This window comes from Centropristis striata, chromosome 9 (assembly GCF_030273125.1).
Source record: "Centropristis striata isolate RG_2023a ecotype Rhode Island chromosome 9, C.striata_1.0, whole genome shotgun sequence".
Lineage (NCBI taxonomy): Eukaryota > Metazoa > Chordata > Actinopteri > Perciformes > Serranidae > Centropristis > Centropristis striata.
Genome location: NC_081525.1, coordinates 22206361 through 22229376, shown reverse-complemented (window position 1 = coordinate 22229376; position 23016 = coordinate 22206361). Strand labels below are relative to the sequence as shown.

General features: G+C 37.3%; 2 protein-coding genes across 2 annotated transcripts in view; both read right to left on the bottom strand.

Annotated features, from left to right (window-relative positions):
* ap1m3 (adaptor related protein complex 1 subunit mu 3) overlaps positions 1–9013 on the bottom strand; it is a 37600-nt gene extending 28587 nt beyond the window's left edge. Inside the window, exon 1 of the mRNA XM_059341679.1 lies at positions 8812–9013. Coding sequence (XP_059197662.1) covers positions 8812–8853 — 42 coding nt within the window. The 5' untranslated portion in view covers positions 8854–9013. The remainder of the gene's footprint in view (positions 1–8811) is intronic.
* Positions 9014–11053: 2040 nt separating this feature from the next.
* Positions 11054–21306, bottom strand: c9h1orf210 (chromosome 9 C1orf210 homolog). The gene is made up of 4 exons (XM_059341963.1): positions 21169–21306; positions 14519–15092; positions 13239–13430; positions 11054–12147 (listed from the first exon to the last, which is right to left on the bottom strand). Exons 2-4 carry the CDS (start codon positions 14574–14576, stop codon positions 11921–11923), a joined length of 477 nt encoding a protein of 158 aa, XP_059197946.1. The 5' UTR covers positions 14577–15092; positions 21169–21306; the 3' UTR covers positions 11054–11920.
* Positions 21307–23016: the final 1710 nt, after the last annotated feature.

Genomic DNA, 23016 nt, shown 5'->3' with positions numbered 1-23016 from the left:
TAAAAAAAAAATGTGTCCAATATTTTTGTTTTATGTCCAAATTCCTGTATATTGTATTTCCCATTGGCCTTAGCTCTTTGTCTTTAGTGTTAATTAGAGGAAATATCATTACTCCAAAATGCTAAACTAAAATGCTGAATCTAGACTGTAGAGTCTCATGTTCTCTGTCTACACTTTCCAGAATGGCTTTCAACAACCGTTTGAAAACAGTGAGAACCTGTTTGTAATAAAACATACTTGTGGGCTTTTAAATGAAGGTAGATTCTCACTTGTTTGTGGAAAACATCTTTGATTGCAGTCTTTCCCAATGCTAAAAATAGAGCATCTTTTGACTGCATGCATTCTGTTCTTTTGATTTGATATTTCTGTCTTTGAAAGGTTGGATGTCTGTGCAAATTGCAGAGTCTCTTTCAGTCTCTGTGAATCTAAAAGACTGACATTCTGACATTTACTGAACACACTTTATGCAAACAAACTCCAGTGTGGACATAATTGTGTCACTGAAAATAAAAACACTCAAGAAAGAGAACAGCACATGTCCAAATAACAAAACCATGACCCAGAAACTCAAGTTAGTCACTGCCAATAGCACTTGTTGTGTAAAAGGTACAATATGTAGCTTTTCTGCATTAAATGTCTAAAAACGACAAGAACAATGTTAAGTATTTTATAAAGTTGCATACTAATATGATGCCAATTTTCAAATCTAGAGCAATCCATGACTTTACTCAATGTCAAAGTCTATTTCGGTTCATTTGGTCGCCTGCCAGTGCCATCATGCATCAGCAATATAGTTGTCTGCAGTCATTAGTTGACTAATCTAGCTTTAAATCAGAATTTTAATGATACATTTTTTAGATCTTGGTCATTTTTAAAACTTATCCAGACATTTAAATGAAAATGATCTATTCTTTCTAGTAAAAATAATAAATATAAAGTGGGATTTTCAAAATAGAGGCACATCACAAAAGATAATCATATACACTAAATATCTATGATATGATACGATCACACTGAATCAGTGTATGGGTAATTTGGCTCCTTGTATAAAAAAAAATGTCTGAATCTCGGGCCGTAGGAGAAATACTGATTTTTAATGTGAAACTGCTTTGACGTTTTATCATTTATAATCAACTGGTATCTCTGTTTTAGAGAGAAGAAGACCTCTCAGGATAATTCGTCTCTCTGGAAAAACTTCCTGAACAATGAAGGTGCTTCAGACAGCAGATGGACCATACTGAAACTCAATATTTTATTATTGTTTAGATTAATCCCTAGCAGCAGAACATTAAAATAAATTGTGCTAAGGCATGGATTTAAAGTTATGACAAATAACTAAAACATATATGATGATGTCTTATAATTCTTTCTTTTTTTCTCGATATTATTAAAGATTCACTTCATTTAGCTTGAGAAACCACCACACCTCCTTATCTTAATAGAAACACACACGCAACACGATGAGTCAGCAGTCTTGTTAGAGTCCGGATACATAGAGTGAAGTGAAGAAAGAGATCAAAGCTTCTACGCTTGAGGGATCTAGATCACACACACACACACACACACACACACACACACACACACCAGCTTCCCCCTTTCTTTAATAGAGGAGTCTACCGCGGTGGGGTCACACGGGGGCAGATACAACAAAGGCAGGAGGAAATAAGAAATAAACAAAAGAAAGGGAAATGCCAGGAAAGTAAAGTAATCTGAGGGAGAATAAAGGATATGAACAGGCCACTGCTCATCTTGTGTGAGCGGAGACACAAATCACAGAGCGAAGAGTTCAGAGGTCACTGGAGACACAGAATGAGGTATAGACAAATCTTTGCATCAAAAAGAGCTGCAATACTGAAGACCCCTGAAAACATATGCAGAGGTTCACTTTATAGTTCTGCAAGGACATTTTAACAGGAGACATAACAGTAAGGAATTCAGTGGCAACTTCTCATTTGATTGGTCTTCAGGTCTCAAACAGTATGGGATCATTAGAGGTACTTGAACAGTACTTATTAAGGCAGGATGAATACACACAATCAATACTAGTGGTAAAGAGTTCTTGTTGCTTGCAAAATAGTTCTTAAACAGTTAAAAACTGACTCAATCAACTGAAAATTAACAATTTCAATATGACATTTATCAGGGAAAAATACCAAATGTTTGCTCATTTCAAGCTTCTTTAACATATCTCTGTTTTCCTATTATATATAATTGGAAACTGGATTTATTTTGGTTTTGAACTACTGTTAGACAGAAAGAAATAAGCAATTTAACAACATTTTCTTCACGAGTTTGAGAAAGTGTGATGTTTTTTCCATGCAATTCCATGACATCTTGTAGACTAAATGATTCATCAAAAATGGTAAGTTGCAACTCTGTTTAAACAAAAACACAATCACTGCATATTGGTGCCACCAACATATAAATTAATCATCAGCATTTTAAATGTGTTCCAGTATTCCCTGAGATTAAATCAAATATATTTATGATAAAAAGGAGCGAAACATTTGGTTTTGACAGCTCTAATATTCTGCTGTTTCTAACTTTCACTGTCTATATACTGATTTGTGTTTATCTTTCTGTTGCCAAACAGCCAATGGTTTATTGAGCCGTTTCAGTCTGGATATGAGGACAACAGCACAGTGAGATGTTGAGGGAGTTACATACTGTATGAGGCTGGATGCTGTGACAATTTTGTGCTGTACAGTGACTTAATACAGCTTTTGTTTCACCTTTAGGATATTCTCGATTTAACGTATCAGTGTCGTGTCACGTTGGTTCGAATGTGTGTCAGTTACACTGAGTTTAAAAAGGAAAACATCAGATAGCGTCGTATTTTCAGCAGAGAGAGAACACATCAAACAGAGCACCTCACACAAACAGTTATAAAATATTTCATGCCCCGAAGCAGAGTGCAGCTACTTAATAATCCAGGTCTCATTAAATTCTACTGTGAGTGTGTTGAGACACCATACTGTCTGATAATAAACATATTTTGGTAAGTTTTGTTGGCATTTACAAAAAGCATTATATCTAAATCCTTCCTCTACATTCCTTCAAATGTAATTATAGTTTATGTAGTATATAGTGACATTCATATATGATGAAGAGTGTAAAGGGGTTAACATAAAAATAGGTAAGAGTAGAAGATTAAAGAAAAAAAGAATATTCCAATTAATCACACATACAGGTGTAAGCAGGCAGAAACGAATACAAATAAACTTGAACGCAGATTGAAAATAAAGCATTTTAAAGAGATGCTGCTGAATTAGCGTATGACATGTCTTCTTATGGGCTACTCCTATAAAGTTAATAACATTTTAGCTGATCAAACTGTGATAATGTGTTCAAATTCAAAATTTATATAACAATTAATCTCTTCCTCCGTGTACACTTTGCTACACATTTGTATAGGGCAGGGCTCGACAACCTTTACTAACTAAAAAGACAAATGTCAGAATGGAGACGTAAACCTATGGAAGAAGATTAGGGCCAGAGCGGAGAAAAAAATACAATGGTGAAAAAATATGTATATATAATATAATACAATATATGTCTAAAAAATTCACATAAATTACATAAAAGCAGATTTTCCCCTAAACAATAGTTGTGGTAGCCTACTACCAAGCATAGCTCATTTATGTGTAGGATTTTAGTACTACTTCAGCCTTAAATACTGTAGATATTGCTAATTTTTTGACATTGATGAAAATCAGGTTGTAGCTTGCTGTCAAGCTAACTGTTCGGATAGACGTGCCATTTCTCTGAAAACACTGTTACTCTGATGACTGATTTACATGAATCTGTGAATATCTTCCCAACTTTACCGAAAACAAAAAGTTGACTTTATTCTTGTCATTTCGACTTTTTTCCCGACATCTTGACTCTATTCTCATTATTTCAACTTTTTTCTCAAACTGCATAATGAAAAACAAAAAATCCTCCTCTCGTTCTTTTTTTCTTCTACATGGCCCCAATCCTCTTCCGTACAAACCTTATTTTGAGCCTTACAATGAGAAAAAAAAACAGCATTTTAAGTCTAAATTACCATACCAACATTACTAATAGGTCTTAATAAGCATTTATTAATGTGATTTTGTCAGAATGCAGCGAGGAGCCAAGTGCAAATGAGAGGCTGGACACCGAATTAATATCTCAGGAGACACAAATATAGCTAGAGACACTCAAATCTAGACAAAATTTGGCGGTTAAGAAAAAAAAAAAAAAAAGTAATACCGTAAACAAGCAACACATTTTTTTATTTGAAGAACACAAATTGCTTTGGGCCTACACCAATAATCAATGAAAACTAAAATGTAAAGAAATAACTGTTTCATTTCATATAATTCTTTTGTCACAGCCAAAAGGAGCCACTGCAGATGGCCTGAAGAGCTGCAGGTTGCCTAGCCCTGATCTAGGCCTATCTGTCTCTCCTCTATTAGTTCAAACAAATTGTCTTTCACTTTGGATTTGTTAAAACATGATTTGGGAGAAAAAGAACAGCCTTAGTGTCTACCTTCAGTTGATAAATCAAAATTGTTACTCTTTAAGCGCACAATGAATACTATTAGCACCAATGTTTTGCTCAATGGTCAATGACTGTCAGACACTGGTGATGGACGATGGTATCGGTCGAACCCTAACAGAAATAGGCATTATCAAATGCACAATGATCAGTTGTATAACATGATGTAGAACTTAAGTAGCTTTGTTTGAAATGGCATTTTCTAAAGCAGAATTACCCTGGTGATCCATTATTGGTTAAATCTAGATTCATCTTCTTTTTGTGGTTTTACTTGAATTTCACAAAAACAACAACAACAAAATATTTTGTCTTAAAACGACTGGTGGCCTAAAAAAATCACCAAGGGATTCCACTTGCAGGGGTTTAGTTATTGGGACACACAATGCAATCAGAAACTGTGTACAGCATGTGAAATCAATAGGAACCGTTCGCTGCTGCTGACCTCAAAAGGGAAATGGCAACCCTGAAAAACCCTTCAGTGAAGTGTATTACTGGAAGGCAAAGAGGAACTGAGAAAACTCCACAAATCTATAATTGTCAGTTTGTATCACTGAGTTTGAAAAACAATCACAGCAGAAATCTTTAAACACAACTCAGTTATCACTCTGAGAAACAAAATATCAGAATAATGATATTTTAGAGTGACGGGGCTGTTAGGAGTTACTCTTAGATGAAATAGCAGCACATTGATGGCTGCAAAAAGACATCACTGAGTTGGTCCATCAATTGCAACCATTTATCACTGTGCATGCTCACAGTGCCTCTTTTTCTAAACAGCTAGAGGTTCATTGTTGCAAGACTGCCAGCTGAACAAAACTAAGAGTCAACACGGATGCTGGCAGCTCTGTGAGGCTGTGAGGCACAGCGGTGCATTGAGATCGCAGTGACAATGCTAACAAGCTGATTTTATGCTTATATAATGTTTACAATGTTCACCAGCTTAGTTTAGCATCTTGGTATGGTAACATTTACTCAGGAGAACCAAGAGTGCAATATTAACAAAAGTAAAACATGATTATTGGATGTGCTTGGAATAAATGGGTTCTTCCACCAAGTCTCCAGAAAATCAGGCCAGTAGTTTTTAAAAACAAAGCAACTAGGCCTGTCACAATAAACACAATATGGACTTATCGAACTCAGCAAAAGTTTTAATGATCATGTCCATATGTCTTACGAGATTATGTGTGTTTAAATTGGCATTTTAGCCAAAAAGCAGCATGAATTCACTTCTATTAGAAGAGTGAGGGAGTGCCTAAATATTTTGTCACCTCGCCTACACAAAATGAGAAAAAAGAACATGCTGTCATGCTTTGTTGTCATTTGTGGTCACACAGCTTCTGTCCTCTCGTTTCCTCTCTGTGAGAGTTTCACTGTAGGTGGGGCTCAGGCAATTAAAGTTGATGCTCTTTGAAAGGGTGATTATTATGCCCTTGCATTATTATATCAGTGTTAATATTGGGACAATATATCATCTAACATAATGTGGCTATCATGACAGGCAACAAACTGTGCTAAAACACAAACTGATAAGGCTGACGGGAATGCCATTAGTTTTGCAGGTACTAAGTCATTAACCAAAGTATTAGACAAATTACACATTTGACCTGATGATGAAGCTAAAGCAAAAGTCAAAGGATCAGCAAAAACATAAGGGTTTATCTTCTGGGCATCACAACAACTGTAAAAACTGTTATGGTAAGCCAATAAACAACTGTTGAGATATTTCAGTCTGGACCAAAGTGGTGGCCATTCAAAGGGCGGGAGGGGTTAAAAATCAATAATCTGATTCAATTGGTAGAAATCAAATAATTCTGGCACATTTATGAGCAAATGTAGATGAATGAGCATTGTCCCTGGTAAATAAATAAACTCAAAATACAAAACTAAGAGCTGTAGCTCCTTTGGAACCACTGCTGTATGTCTAAAATGGTCAACTTTACGCCTGTATGCTTCGAGCAGCTGAAATGTGCTGCTACTCGTTACAACCAAAAACTTCACTGGGAACAAATGATGCCATGCTGATTTCAATAGGCTGACATTTCAGTCTACATAGCAGGTCCCAGCAGCCAGCAGTATGCAGTCTAGTGCCCAGGAGCTACAACTTGGAGGGGAGGGGGCCTGAGGGTGGAGGGATAAAGGGCAGAGGTGGAAACTAGCTTCTGCAGTAGCTCTGTGTTTTCTACTGTGTCTAGAAACGTGTGTACTGGAGTGACCTTTCTACTTGTACTGTACATGATTGGTTTTGGTTGATATTTGTTCATCTCTGGTGTCATTTTGGATGTTTTAACCCTGTTCTGCTTTCTAGTTCAGTGGATTTTTAATTGGGCTGCTACAATGCAACAGTAAAAGAGGACAGAGGACCTCATCTGGTCCGGACAGAGGGAGGGAGAGGACTGAAGGTGAAGAGCTGCTGAGTGCCCCAGGGCAGAGATAGACAGATAGGGAAAGAGAAAACCTTTAATCTGTACAATCAGATATCCAGGCTATGAGGGACTGATCCTTTTCCCTGATGGGCATTGTCAAGCATATAAGGCTTCTTCAGCAATTCCTCTTCTAAACCTCAAATAAATTAACCCTGTGAGGTTTAGATGTAAAACCTGATGAAGTAAGAAGTAGTGTAAAACAGTGTTTTTCAGATGCTATAGGGATGTAAAAGAGGATTAGGCATATTTTCACCATCAATTAAATTGCCAGTTACTTTCTGAATCATTCGTTTGAGCAATAAATGATTGAAGATTGGAAGTCCAAAATAACACTTTTAATGTGATTGTTTTGTCTGACCAATAGTCCAAAAACGAAATAAATTACTTTTAAAGCTGAACCACAACATCAATCGACTACAATTTCTATAAAATTTTGAATTTTTATGCAAAAATGCAAAAGAAATCACGACTTCTACTATTGATAATGTAAATATTTTTGCTGTTTTTGTAGTCTTCTTATAGCTAACTAAGCACCATTGGACGTTGGATTGTTCTTTTGGACAAATCAAGCAACTTATAGACCCTGAATCACATCCTGCCCTGGGGAAAAAAGTATTACCATTTTACCATTTATTTATTAGACTAGTTGATCATTTGATGACAACATCCCTAGTTGCAGCCCTAAATGACATAGAAAATTCTCACATATGAGGATCTAGAACTAGATAATATCACATTTCAGCTTTAAAAAAAACCAGTAAAGGACTTATCAAAACTCTTGCTGGTTAATTGATTAAATTCCTAATTGACTAATTGTTGCAGCTGTTGACACTATAGCCCTGCAAGCACCTAAAATATATTCTCATCTTTCAAAAATGCATGTATAATGCATGTAAACCTCATGTCCGGACAGAATTTTAGCAATACGTCACACTGTTAAAATAATCGCCTAACTAATTTTTTCAAGTTTTGCAGGAAACGCAAAAGACTTCTGACTTAGGCAATTTTTTGAACATGCCTTTGTGACTTAAGCAAGATTTGGTAACACTTTATTTTGAAGGCGTCTACATAAGAGTCACACAATCCTGTCAGAAACATGACATGACAAGTATCATGAGCATTAATGTTACTTCAAAGTGTCATTAATGTTGATGACACACCCAATGTCATGTTTATGACATGCTCATGTCACTCTTATGTAGACACCTTAGAGTAAAGTGTTACCAATATTAGTGTCAACAATAAAACACTGATAAACTAAACTGATAACTAAACAATCTCCCTCTAGCTCTTCTTCGCTGGGTTCTTCTCTGATGACTATGAATGTGGCAAATTCTCAAAGAAGTCATGATGTTAAAGGGGTAAAACCACATGATCTGATCAACTGAGGGTGTAGGCGATTTTACCATAAGTGGCCGGCGTCATGAGGGGATGATTTAGGCAACAACGGGAAAAAATGTGTCACATTAAATAAACCACTATCTAATTTGAAAGGGATAACCGTTTGGGGAAGCAAAAAGTAAAGTTTTAAACTTTGAAATAGGACACATCACGTATAATAAATGCATGGTTGCACAAGAACAAGCCCTCTGTTTATACTCAACATTACTGAAACGAGTTTGGCCAGTTCTTCCTGACTGCTTTCTGTCTTAACATAAGGGTTCGTACAGTGATAGTAAGTTAGCCTGTCTATGCCAGGAAATGTTAAGTATGCTGTACAGTTGCAATAGTACACCAATAACAATGAAAATAACCTAGAATTTCTATAATTTAAATAAGATATCGTACTCTGTTTTGTGTAGCAGGTGCTTCGTTAATAACCGTGATGTCAACTTCTCCAACAACAAGTCGCCACAAACTTACCTTTCCCTTCAGGTCGAGGATAAATATCGCCGACGCCGACATCTTGGTGGAGAAAAATCCAAAAGAACAAGAACTATCCTAGATAATAAGTGGGTCTACTGTGATATGTGGGTCAGTTAAAGGGGGTAATATTCACTCCCATCATCCTCCTTCCTCCTCTCCTCCACTCTCTTCAGTCGCTGCGTTTCACTGCAACTCGCTGCTTTTCCGGAGCGGAGCATCAAGCTAGCTCCTAGCAACGGCAATACAACTTCCGGCCGGTTAGTGAGGACATTTCATTTTATTTTATTTTATTTTAATTCACACAAGATTAACAATGGCGTAAAGTAACTGCGTACACTAACTCAAGTACCGTATATACATGACTTTTAATTTGGAGTAAAGTTTAGTTCGTTTTTTATTTTTAATGATTTGTTTTTACATGATATTCATCCCTGGTGTTTATTTTATTTATTCTCTCAAATTTTAATTTTATTCTAATTTTATTTTGTATTTGTATTGTTATTTTTATAGTTTTAATGTTTAGCTACGCAAAGATTTATTTAGGCCTATTTATTCATTTATTTTGGAATCAATAAAAAGTTTTTTTTTTTACTCCATTACATTTATTATTATTACACAGCTTACTTTTACATTCAAAACATAGGACAAGTTTGTGAACAAATGTTGCATAGATATAGATTAAAAATACACTGTAAATTAAGCAGTTAAAAATTACCTTCACCTAATTTTATCGCTAATAGTTTTGTATTTCTAAATAAAAAATAGAATGCTGGAGTAATTAAGTATGTTTTATATTGATTGATGCTTTTACTTAACTATATACTCTAATCTACTATATTTCAGAGGGAATATTGTGGTTTTTACTTCTCTAGTCTACAATTATTTGAGAACAAAAGTAACCTGTCTACATTTCATTTTTTTTTAAATTATAAACAATTTAAAATTAAATAAAAATAAAAACTTAAAATAATCCCGTAAAAATATGGTCCATTATTATATATTAAACTACCCAAGTAATGCAAATTAGTTAAGCAAAAATAACTAAAAAAATCCATTTTACTTTGTCAGTAATACAAATAAATAATTATGGTACATCTAATCCAAACCTTCTCTAGGTAAATGCTTCACTTTTTGGTACGTACATTGTACTGGTAACACATTTGTAGCCTACTTTTTCAGAATATGTACTTGTAATGTAGTAGCCTACTTTTATGTTGTTCTGTTTTGTTATTCATTTGCCACTTTTGTTACTTTTATCAAATAAAAGGCCAAGTGGAGTAAAAGTATAACAGTTAGAATATTTATATTTATATTGGCCTATAAAGTTGCGGAAAATGGAAAGTGGACCTTATAATAAAGTGCTAATATGGATTTATGCACACCCACAAAAGCGAACAATTTAATTCTGCACTTTTATTTTGATGGCAGATTTGCTGTTGTTCCGGGTTCTCTCCGGCTCGTCTGTGTGGACTTGACGCGCCGTGTTTCCGGGTAGGCTCCTCGCCTGACAGCCTCACACAGACCTGTCAGCCCGCTCTCATCAGCTGGATGAGTCTCAGTAGATCCCAAACGCTCCAGGCCTCTGTTCAAGACACGGTGTCAGGCTTAATCACTGTTGTTCAGACCAGTGTTGTAAAGTTTAAAACGAAAGGTGAGTGTGACTTTACTTTACAGCCTGTAAACCAATGAGGCAAACGCCAATCAACCCCAAACCACGGAGAAACCAGACCTCAGAAGTTTGGAGTCAAAATAGATTTGGATATTTTTTTTAAATCCAGTGCCACTGTTTCTGTATTTTTATTGAAGTTCATAATTTTTCTGACCAAACCTTGATGATGATGAGTAGCCTATACAGTGCGAATTAAGTAGACTACAAGATTCATTTAAAGCCCAGCCTGTTACTACTCTAAAAATAGCAGCCAAGTGGAAGGTAACTTATTACAAGTAGGCTAATCCTTTTACTATAATTAAGACGGCCTACATTTATAAAATAGCAGGCCTAGGAAGTGGTACTTTTTTTTCTTTTTAAGTTAGGCATGTTGTAGGCCTGAGATGCTTAACAAAAAACAAAAAAACACAATATAGGGCTACAGATGTGGTGTAAGAACACATGCATTGAAATTACTGGTAAAGCTGTTGATCTGACAGAGAGCTCTCCCTCAAAAAGGAGATATGCTCACCACTTTGCAGAGCCTCAGTGTCCTTTTGTTGCTCAGTTGCACTCAGAGACTCTTAAAAATGTGTTGAGTCGGCTTTAATCACATTATATACACTCATGCATTCTGTATCAACACGTTTGCTTATGTGCCACTGATAAAACATGGCAGTGCATAGTGAAACATTTCTTCTTATATCCAACACATGATGTTACTGCATAACCTGTGCTGCCAAATAGAGCTGCGATGATTAGTCAACTAATCGATTTTTCAGTCGACTTAAGAATAATTACCAACCATTTTGATCATTGCTAATCAGTAATGTTAAAATTTTCATGCAAAAATTGCTAGAAAATGCTATTGTCAGCCTTTCAAACATGAATATTTCCTGCATTTATCCATATTATATTAAACTGAATATCTTCGGACTGATATAAGAAGACATTTAAATACATCACACTGAAACACTTAAGAAGCAGGAATGAACATTTTTCACAACTTTCTGAGAATTTATAGACCAAACGATTAATGGATTAATCAAGAAAATATTGGCAGACTAATCTATACTTAAAATCATCATTAGTTGCAGCCCTACTGATCAATCAACCAGTCAGCTCAGATACAAATATGATTGGTTATTTACATAAGACCCTTAGGTCTCTTTTTTAACATTAACAATAACTTTTGCTATTCCATTCATGATGATTTGTTGATTCTTTTGATTATCTTATAATGAAGGCACGTATTATCACAATTAATGCTATTGTTGCCAATATACTTACAGACAAAACATATTTTTATGGGCAATTTTATGGATTTTCAGTGCATTCAGAGCTACTTCCATAATAATGCACCTTGCATTAAGCCATTCTCCAAAATGAAGTAGATGTGGGAGTGGAATTGGTTTTTTCAGGGTCTTCTACAGTCAGGGAGGTGTAGAGACAGTCCTGCTAAGTGATGGTAAATTCAATTTCATCCATCTCTTCCTCCATGTCCTCCAAGTCCTCCAAGTCCTCCATGTCCACCATGTTCTCCGCGGCTCTCTCAGCCCTCGCTCGCTCACTGGCTGGAATGTAGTTGTCCTCAATGAAGCCATCATCATCTTCCTCGCTCACAGGATTGATGCAGTGAGGGTTCATTCCACGTCCCCCCTGCATGGAAAATCCCACATCCAGGCCTGGAAGCAGTGATGGAAACAAAGAGTTGTACTGCATTACATATAGGTAAATCCTATATATCATTCCAACTGACAGTGTTTAGAAAAATCAAAAAGATTGAAAGCTCTTATGTCCCTTTGATGTCCAGCCTGTAGCTGCTTTAACAAAGATTAATGAACTGAAGTTTGACTGAAATTTTACTCCCAAATGAGCTTCTAATGATTATTTCTTTATCAGTACACGAGCAGAGTGTGTCGTCAAGAAATTAGTCATATTTTCCCATCTTATTGAAATGTTCTCATTAGTTTCTGACAATGATAGATTGTAGTGTTTTTCTTACAAATACACTGTTCTGTATGAAGCTCATGGGAGAAGACTTGTAATAAAAATTGTCATTATATTGTCTCTTGTGCATTCTTTTTTTTTTTTATACATTTTTTTTACATATATAGTATAATGTATCTTTCTCCTTGATATTGGCCACAGTCTTGCTGATATTTTTGTGGGTTTTCATGACTTTTTAAAAAATTTGGGAGCAGCATAACAATGTGGCAATGCAACATCAGCTTCTAAAATTGTATTGAAAAATTAGCATTTTTCAAGGTAATAAAAAAGTACTTAAAGCTTTTTAAATGATATTTCTTCTGCATTCTAATATTTTTCCCAGATTTAAATTTGAAAACTTTCACGAACTCTACGAAAAACTGCTGTTGTGTCAAATATAGCTGCACTTTTACTGAATGCACAAAGAAAATGTCTGAAACGGTCCATTTTAGCACCTGTCTCTTTAAGCCTCCTTCCCAAAATAGCCCATTCTGTGTTTGGTCAGTGTGTCCGGGTCTTTTGTATTTTGCTCTGTGTGTCTCTGCACAATCATTGCAGCTGGTGAATGACTGTAATGGCACTGTAGGTGCACTTTCTGGACATACTGTATATGTAGTGTATGTGACATCACAACCTTACAGAAGCTTGTTTCAAGACATATGGTTTTTAATATGATCTCTGTGGATTTCTCTGTGGATTCAGCATTTTGGTAATATACAATATGGAACCTTTAAGGAATGTGTTATAGGTGAAAACAAAACAAACAAAAAAAACAACAACAACCAACCTGTTGGGTCACAGCTGCTGATGGTGTCTGTCTCCCTCAGCCGTGTGTGCCTGTAGCTGGCCAGGTAACGCCGGACCACCTGGCATTTAGCCAGAAGGGCCATGAGAATGGAGATGGAGATGGCTGTGACCAAAACAGCCACCAGGAACTCCCAGTTGTGAGATTTAGATTTGGCTGCTCCGCTTAAAGTGCCTGCAATTCAAGAAAGGAAGACAAATCCTATTGATTGTGCACAGCACCTAAATAACCAAATCTTGTTCCAGTCCCACCCCAAACCAGATTAACCAAATCCTCTATCATTCATTTTACGTGAGAGTCTACAGCTGATTTTTTTTTTTTACTTATAGATATCACCATGAAATGTCCCCAGTTCGTTATTTACATTAATATTTTTTTGCATTACAAATGTTTTGACCTTTTAATGTTTCAATATGCAAATGAGCTGTGAACTCATGAAATGTGTGCTAATTTGCATATATTTCCAGGACATAAATCTGAACTTTTGATAAAGCTAATGATATATCAGATTCTTTTTTTTCTTTTCTTTTTTTTTTACAGAAGGACAATGGGATATTTAAAACTGGTGAGTTTGGTGTCTGTAAGTGTAAGTGTAGCTGAAGTTGAGATTCATGGCTCAGAGCATAAGAAAAAACTCTTTGAGAAAATGGCCTTTAAAGATTTCATACAGTCTGAATGGAAATGGCTATTTGAATCTAATTCATAGCAACAACAATACAGAACATGTAAAACACACAGTATTGTGCAGGAGAGTGGGAGCTTTCTAACGATGCCTGTGATGACGAGGTACTACAAGCTGCAATAGAACCTCTATGAATAGAACGCTAACCTTTAGTCAATTTAGGAGAAATGGATCAAATATAGTTCAGTCAGACAGCTCACGTGATGCAAAATGTGTTTATTGGACAATAAACATAGATTAGATTTGGCGTCTAGGCTCCGACTTATCACTCCTCAGCAGTTACATGAGGAGTGATGCAATAAATCCCCCAGTCGGAGCCTCCAGGTGGATGCTGGGGTTGTGGTGGGACTAGCTCGCAGGCATCGCTCCATTAAAATATACACCTAAATGTTTGTTTTTCTTTCCACTATTCTGAAAGAATACATTATGCGAGAAAAATAGCCCAAAACCTTAAAATTGACCAGTGCATTTTTTTGCCCATTACCAGAGATTATTTATAAAATAAATTTAGATTAAATCTAGCAAGACTTCAAGTACATTTTCTCAGGATAAATTAATTGTTTCTGTAGTGAATTCTTACCATTTTGTGTGGCTGATGGTGAAGCTGTAGAGAGCGAGCCATTTGGTAACTGCTCCATCTGGCTCTGCTCTTATTTGTGCAGCCTCTTTTGAGAAGTGACGTGTCCTGTGTGGCTCAATTCGTTCTTCTTGGAGGCTCTTGCTTTGAGGCACCATCAACTCTCACATGAAACCAAGGATCATGGGGGCATATTGAACATATGTCAGTCAAGGAGCAGTTTTTGTTACCTGCTAACTGAGAGCAAACCGAAGCTGGAAAGGAGGTGTTCTCCTTCACCAAGCAATGTTTGGTGATCAAAGCCTCTTAGCGTTGTGTTGTCTCCAGCAGGTACATAACAGAGTGGATCTAAAAGAAATGTTGCAGGGCAGGCATCTCCCCAGATGAGGGAGGTAGTTGTCTGGAAGTTTTCTGTTGAGCAGGAGGGAGTTAGACCTTCAAAGCTCCACTAGGTGGCAAGGTTGAGTGACAGGGGATGGCTAAGTTCAGTAACAAGTGAAAGGTGGTGGCAGTGTTATCATCCTGTGTTCAAGTTGAAATGTGATCCAGTGTCCTCTTGTTGCAGTCAAGTGAGGCTCTAGAGAAAGTGTGAAAAATCAGCATGAATCACACATACTTGCCTACAAAGGCATCTTGCAAGAAGAAAAAATATCAGCTTTTGCAGTTATGTAGAGTATCAGTAAACTACAATGCCCCTTTATCCCACGTGCATTGTGGCTTTGAATTCTTTTAAACTCTTTGTGCCAGGAAATGCATATTTTATAGCCAAACCACACACAAAGAACATGAAAAATCAAATGACCTAAATATTTCACTCAGTATGTTTGAAGAGTGAGAGTGTCATCATAAAAAGAAGACGCTGCCCGCATCCAAAATCCAGAAGTCATAATTGAGTACAAGTTGTCATGAGCTCAGGAGGATATCATCCACAACAGGAAAAAGTGTGTCGCAAACAGGAAGTCCCACATACTGTAGGACCTTCCTCCGCAGGTCTAGAGATCACTAATTTGTGTGTGTTTGTGGTGTGTGAAAGAATCTGACTATGTATCGTTCGCTGCTTCCTACGATACAGGAGCCACATACTTAATCACTCTCAAAGGACAATAAAAACCTACCGGACATTTTGTTTACGACAACATAGCTTATAAAGTTAATGCAGACAGGAAGCATGACTATGCTACACTGGAGCCAACAACCCGGTTAGCTTAGTTTAGCTTAGCACAAAGACTGGAAACAGGGGGAAACAGCTAGCCTGGCTCTGTGAAGAGATAACAAAACACCCAACCAGCATTTGTAAAACTTACAAATCAACATTTGGGACACTTAACCCTCCATAAAACAGTGTTTAACTTATTTTTTGTACAAATGAATCAAGTATTCAGTGAGATTTAAAGGTACCTTGGTGTCTTTGGATAAAGAGACTAGCTGTATCCCTGTTTCCAATCTTTGTGCTGAGCTAAGCTAACTGGCTAATGGCTGTAGCTATATTTTACAGTACAGACATGAGAGTGGTGTTGATTTTCAAATGTAACTCTTTGCAAGAAAGTGATTAAGCGCCCTTCCAGTAACTGTTCCGTTAATGAAAAATTGAAAAATTGTATTAGAAACCAACCAAGGACCAAGGAGGTCATGTTTTCTCAGTCATATTGGTTTGTTTGTTAGTTTAATGGCAGAAATACAGAACAACTACTGGCCCACTGTAGATGAAACTTGGTGGAAGGTTGGAGCATGAGCCAAGAAAGAATCCATTGAATTGTAGAGCAGATCCTAATCACGGGGTGGATACATAAATTATGTTTTACTTCTGTTAAAATTGCCTGAGGGCATGGCATTCAAATGTTTTCGTTGTTTTCAGTTTAAAACATTTTATAATCCTCATCAAATCGTATGATGGATTCAAGCATCTAAGCATGTTCTGTGGTCTACAGCCAAAACCCATCATCCTTAGTACAGTACTGTTTGTTTGAAAGAGAGATGACCTCTGTGTACAGCTATTTGTAAATTTGACAGATATTTGCATGCAGGAATCTACAGGTTGGCTTCCTGTGTTTTCAGTAGACCAGTGAGGATGCAGTCAGACTGTTCTCATCCATGCCATCCACTGTACTGTAGTTTACCATCAACATGTCTTTGCTGTTGTCTCTATTTTTGACCTTTTTGATCTGTATTGTTTACTTTAAGATGTCACATCTTGCTTTTTTTTTTTTAGGACATATTACATATCCCCCCTGCCTCTCCTGTTTTTGTTTTTTCATGTTGGAACATCAACATTTTATGTTTTTCATATATTGTTTTTAAGATGAACATTTTAAAACAATCATTGGCTAAATATTACACCCACTAAAAGGTAATTTGTTAGTCTGTTGGGTAGGAACGTGCATGTGTCTTGTTTTGGTTTGTACATTTGCTAAGCTGGTTTGCAATGAATAGAACCTAATAAAGGTATGGGCTTGAGTCTGTTAGTTCCGTAGTTCAAAATTTTTGTAAATAAGCTTATTTCTCTTGCTGTTAGTTACCTCAAAAGATTGATACTGGAAAAGGTGAAACTAGCTCAGTACAAAGGTAACAAAGTCAGCCAACTGGCACCTTTTAAAGCTCACTTATTAACACAATATACATAAGCCTTCATCAAAACAAGTAATTTAGAATCTCCTCTACATCTTCCTCCTTGCTCCATTCTTTCCATTCTGTTATAGTCCAGATTAAGATGTCTCTCTCTCTCTCTCTCTCTCTCTCTCTCTCTCTCTCTCTCTCTCTCTCTCTCTCTCTCTCTATCTCTCTCTCTCTCTCTTTCTTGGCTCTGAGGTGATTTTTCACAGCAAGAGGGATCCGGAGGCTTAGCACCAGCCATTAGGCCTCTTCCTTTTAGTCTTCCACAGCTATTCTCTTCAGCAGTGTTGGCTGTAAACACACCGACACTGCTGCCTTTATCTCTTCCTGTTCTGTCCTCACACAGGCAAAGCACAACAAAATATACACACCGAGCAGCACAGGGCCGGGGGAGTTACAGGAGAGAAGCCTGGGAGCGAGAAATCTATGTGTGTCAGATGTTGTAGTGTTTGTGAGAGGCTGCTGTGAACAGGAGTTAGTGTTTGTCTATGAACATGCATGTGTAAGCAGCTACATTTGCATCTTTGTCTGCTGTGTTTGAATATCATTCTCGGAGCGAGGAGTCAGTTTTTCTTCATCATTCTTTGTTTCAGTGCCCCAAATAATGAGCAGAGTGTCAGTTTATAGACACTAATGAAGGCCACGGGGGGTAAAATGTTCTTTCTGTCATCAAACTGAATTAAACATCAAAATTAGATTTTGCTCGTGGAGTGTGATGATATTCCTTTGAACAGACAAATTAACTGTAAGCAGTTTTTATGGTTTTGAAATTTGATCATGCTGGTTGAGATGTCAACTTTTTCAGTGCTCCTTCTTTTTGCAGCTTTATATTGTACTTCTATTTCATTACATTTCTGAGGCAAATATTGTACTTTTTACTACGCTACATTTATTTGACAGCTATAGTTTGAGGGATTTTGGGCTTCTTTTCACTTTTCAGTTGTTTGAGTTGTTAGCAGTATCAGTCACCAATAACTGATTTTACTTATAAACAGCTCAGATAATTTAAGCGTCCAATATTTCACCATTTTCTTCTTTTACTGCCCCATAAGCCATCTTGTAATGGTCTTCTTTAGGGTTCATGTGGATGACAGTGGTCTCCCCAACTCCATAGGTCGTTTGTACAGGCAACAAAATATGACCCATATTGACTTTTTTGATTGTCCTCAGTCGCCCTCTAGCGGCCGTAATAATAATGAATGATGGCGATGCGGAGCTTAAATGGCGGAATTGACGCTTAGGAAGGAGGGCGGGTGGATTGGTTGAACAAATGTCGAGTTTTCCCCCAGGAGTTTGTGTCCCATTTGAAAACAAAAGTAAACGATGTAATTTAAACATCACCGAACTTCAGTGCCTCATGTTTTGTGCATCATGTTTTTACATAACTATGTCACACAACTTAGTCACATCCTCGCAACTACTTCACTTCCGGCATTTATGTACATGTATTTAATTTTACTAATTACTAATTAACTGTCTTTTATAACGCCAGGAAGTTTTTTGCCCTAAACCTAGATCAGTAGTTTTGTAGCCTAAATTCAACCAAACTGCAGCCTGTTTTCTACAACTGCAAACCATACATCTATGTATCATGGCATGTGCACTATTCATATGTTTCGTTATGGGCGGTACTGACAAGCAACCTATTCTGTCATTGAGGTTGGAGATCTTGATTTGTGGATTTGTGGAATTTGTGGAAGTCTTTAAAAGGGGGGCGCCCCGGTAGCATAGAGGCTTTGACCTCGCAAGCGGGCGGCCTGGGTTTGAGTCCGACTCGGAGCCCTTTCCCGCATGTCTTCCCCTCTGTCTCCCCCTTTCACTCTCTCTCACACTATCAAATAAAGTCTTGAAAAATGGCCAAAAAATATCTTAAAAAAAAAAAAAAAAAGTCCTTCAAAGTCATACTTTTAAATATGGTAGGTATTAGGTTTGAGGTAATGCCTAGTCACACGTAAATATGTTTTGATCTTCGGTCACGATTCAGTCCAGCTCTTTCTTTCTTTGTAATGTTTTCGAATGGTTCTCCACAGGCCACTAGCTCTCACAAAGGTAACAGGATTAAAGAAGTAAACAAAACAGTCCAGATGATGCTCAGCTAAAGACAGTTGGCCAGTGAGGTTTCTGACAAGGCCCTCTGTTATTCCTGATGTGGATATTAATGTTTTAGTGCAGAGCTGCAGCATCTGCCAATATGCATCATGAAGGAGAGGAGGAGACTGTTAATTTAGTGACTGCTCAGCTGGAGTTCACAGATTTAATGAACTGTAGATGAAAGATGTATACTCTCATGTAAGCTATGTGTCCTTATGTGGAGAATTAACTGTAGCCCACTGTTTTACACAATGTTGCAAAATTCAATTAAAATCAAAAACTGAAATTTCAGCTAACACAATTTTATGTCATGTGAAGCACAGTTCATTGCATTGCCATACATTTAATTATTTTATGACATTTTGCATATCATTGTTCTATAGTTTATATAGATTAAATTATCCTCACAAATATCTCTATAAATATTGTTAAGTAGATGCTCAACATAAGGCTAAGCTCTAATATGCTCTCTTCACTGTTGAGGTCTTAAAATATTGAATTTGTTTTCAAAAAGTTTGCAGCAACCCAGGAGGCCCATCCCCTAATTTGGGAATTACTTGACTAAACTACAGAACTGTATATTAAGTTGTTTTTTTTTAAATCCACCTTAAACAGCTTCAACAGTAAAATGATCTCATAATTGTTATACATAATAGTAATATCAGCCAAAATGATCAATACTTTTAGTATTAGGTATATTGGGTTGGTATATGTTATATCAGCACTTAATTAAAGGATCCAAGGTCCTCTTCTACCACTGAACTTGTGTAAAAACAAGCTGGAAATAATGGAGTTACATAAAAAAATAACGCTCACACAAAACACTTTTGCTTCGCATAACAAATCATACTTTACAAAGCAAATGTTTTTTCTCCTTGGCTCAGATAATCATGGATATTCATACACTAGAGAAAATCAAAGGGACGTCCTTCTGTTGACCCTCGACCCAACAAAACACAGAGCAACATGTAACAAGCCTCCCTCTCTCTCTTATCCCGCTGCCAAGTATTTCTGTCTCGCTTTGAAACCGTGTGGAGGAGTCAGGCTGTGCCATTGTTTGTCAAGGATAATGGGATAACGTCTGATAGGGCAGTGAGTTAAAAACCAGCTGGCAGAGACATTGTTTATGAGCCTGATTATTTAACTCGCATGTTAATCAAGCTCTCGGAGCCTGTGTGAAATATGTTGGGACGAAAAATATGCCTTTGAATTACGATTAAACTATTGTACATGTGTTTTTTCTCCCACTTTAAGATGAATTGATGCAAGGTCACGATAGTTTAAGTAAAGTGTCTGCAAATGCATGTTTGTTTTTTCCCTTTCAGTCCTGAAATAATGGCAGTGTCAACAGAGACACTGCAGAGATACAAAACCAACTACAAACAACCAACTACATGGTATTTGAGGTGTAAAGACCTCTTTAGCTCCTGGCTCCTCTCCTAAATAAATTATGATGTCAATGCGTGCTGCTTAGAGAGTGAAAAGACAATGAAAACATGCAGTGACAGTGAGCTGCTAATGGTGCGTTGCTGTTTTGGGTGAAAACAGCAAATGGCCATCATGCAACAGGTGCAGGTGAAATGAAAACACTTTGGGGATGTGTCTTTTCTCACTCATGAGGAACAGCCTTCACAAACAGCTACAGCACGAGATGACATATGTTGTTGCAGTGCTACAAATTACAGTTAAATACATTTTACTGGCAATGATTCGGTCATTTTTGTTCAAAACCCAGAGTAAACCTACTAAGAATCTATGTTTTTTGGGCATTTTCAAAGCCCACGGTGACATTTAGCACATTATTTGGTCATTATTGCATTATCAGTTTACAAGATAAGATATAAGCCAACAAGCAAGTCATGTGGTCTTTTAAATACACATACACACAGACTGTAAACGAGACTGTCCAAGCTACCACTTTTAGAAGACCACCTGTTTATGTCTTGTCTTACCTGGTCACCTCTCTGTGTGGTTCCCTCCGGCTTCAGCGAGTTCACCTGCAGTCTGTCCGCTGTCAAATTTCACACTGGCCTGAACTACATTTTGTCCTGCTTTGCCTGTAAAATGGAGAAATGTTGTGCAAAGGTTGAGCGAGGTGTGCTCTGCAGCTGCTTCCCAGAAGGACAAGTTAATGAGTAACTTTGTAACTAAGGTGTGCTTCCTCCCGCCTACTGTTGCACCCTTTCTGTCCAATGGTGCAGCAGACCTGGTCAGAGGTAATACTGTCACCTCAGCAGTGCCCAACCAGGAAGAAAATATTACTTATGAGCAATATGTCATGTATTAAAGTAACAACCAGTGTGTATTCACTGGTAAAACTGTAAGCAAGCAGTCAAACTTGTTTTTTTGCAAATACACATTCTGTTGGTGTAGTTCCACTGGGTATTCAAATAATCTTGTTTGATAACTGCTCGTGTGGTTTAGCCTGCCAGGCACCACGCCTTGTTTTGCTAATCTAAAGTGTAAACCCTTCCCTCAGTCTTTTTCAGACGAGGGAGGAAATCAGACAAGATACAGTTTGTGTGGCGACAAGGAGTTTTGTTTATTTAAGAAGTACGGCCTGAGGGGAGAGAACAGACTCTGAAAGGAAAAGCGAGGTGACCCTGAAAACAATAGGGCCACTTCCTGGCCACTCTGCAGTGCTCTCTGCATCTTTACATCTCCCTCCCTTACTCTTCTTCCTTCCCTCCCTCCCTGCGTTTGTTCCAGGATGCTTCAGCTGCATGTCTTGGGGCAGATGGCAGGGACGAGGATGGGTTGGGACAGTAAAATGATAACTCAGCATTAGTGGAAAGAAGCAATGCGGGTTTCCCACCATAGATACTAGAATCTGTTAGCGGTGGACTATACACAGTAGTGACTCATGTCATGTTTAATCCACTCAGTATCTTCATTTGATCTTATTTTGTCATGCAGCAGATACATAAAGTGCATTTGGGAACTGCTTAAACTGATTTGGCCTCTTGGGGGCAGCAGAAACAAACTGTCAACATCATTGACATATTATCACCTTTTAACTTGTTAGCAAAGAGTTGACTATTTACACAGCAAGCATATGCAGAGTTATGTTATCTTTCATTGAATTTGTGTCCATTCGTGTTTTTGCCCTTGCTATATCACTTTTTTTCTTCTTTGGTCAATTCTTATTCTTTTTGCTGACTTTGCACCGATTATCAGCCACAACCACAAAATAACATGTCAAAAATAAAAATCTGCTTTCTTTTGACTGACTAACATACAGATAACTGTAAAACTTTTCATTTGATTTTGCAGGAGATCACACCTGGTGACAGGCAGTAGTGTTTCCATTAAAGTTGAATCCAATTTTGAAGTGAAATTTTTAAATGTTGCATTAAAGAAAATGTGAATTAGGATGTTTCCATCAACTGGTTTAGATCTGATAAAAAATGCTGCATAAACTTACTTTTACCAGAAGATGGCAGTGTAATGTATTGCTGTGGTCTAATTTTTCATGTCAGAGCAGAAACAGCTGATTAGGCCCCGTTCACACGAGGACGCTCGCGGGTAAAAACGACAAAATAGAAGCGCTTAGCGCTTGAAGACGCAAAAATCTGAAACCACCTTCCAAAGTGGAAAAGTTAAATACGCTCCGCCGTAGCGTGTCCGTCTACACGGCCAAGACGCAAAACTCTGCTCAGATCTGCTCACGTCACGTACGTGTTAACGTCACATACATGCTCCAGTACAGGAAAATAAACAAAGGTGGGATTATTTCCATGCGTCGGACCTTCAAGCTGCTCTGGCAGCTCTAATAAACTTACAGGAGTCTTTCCACCAAA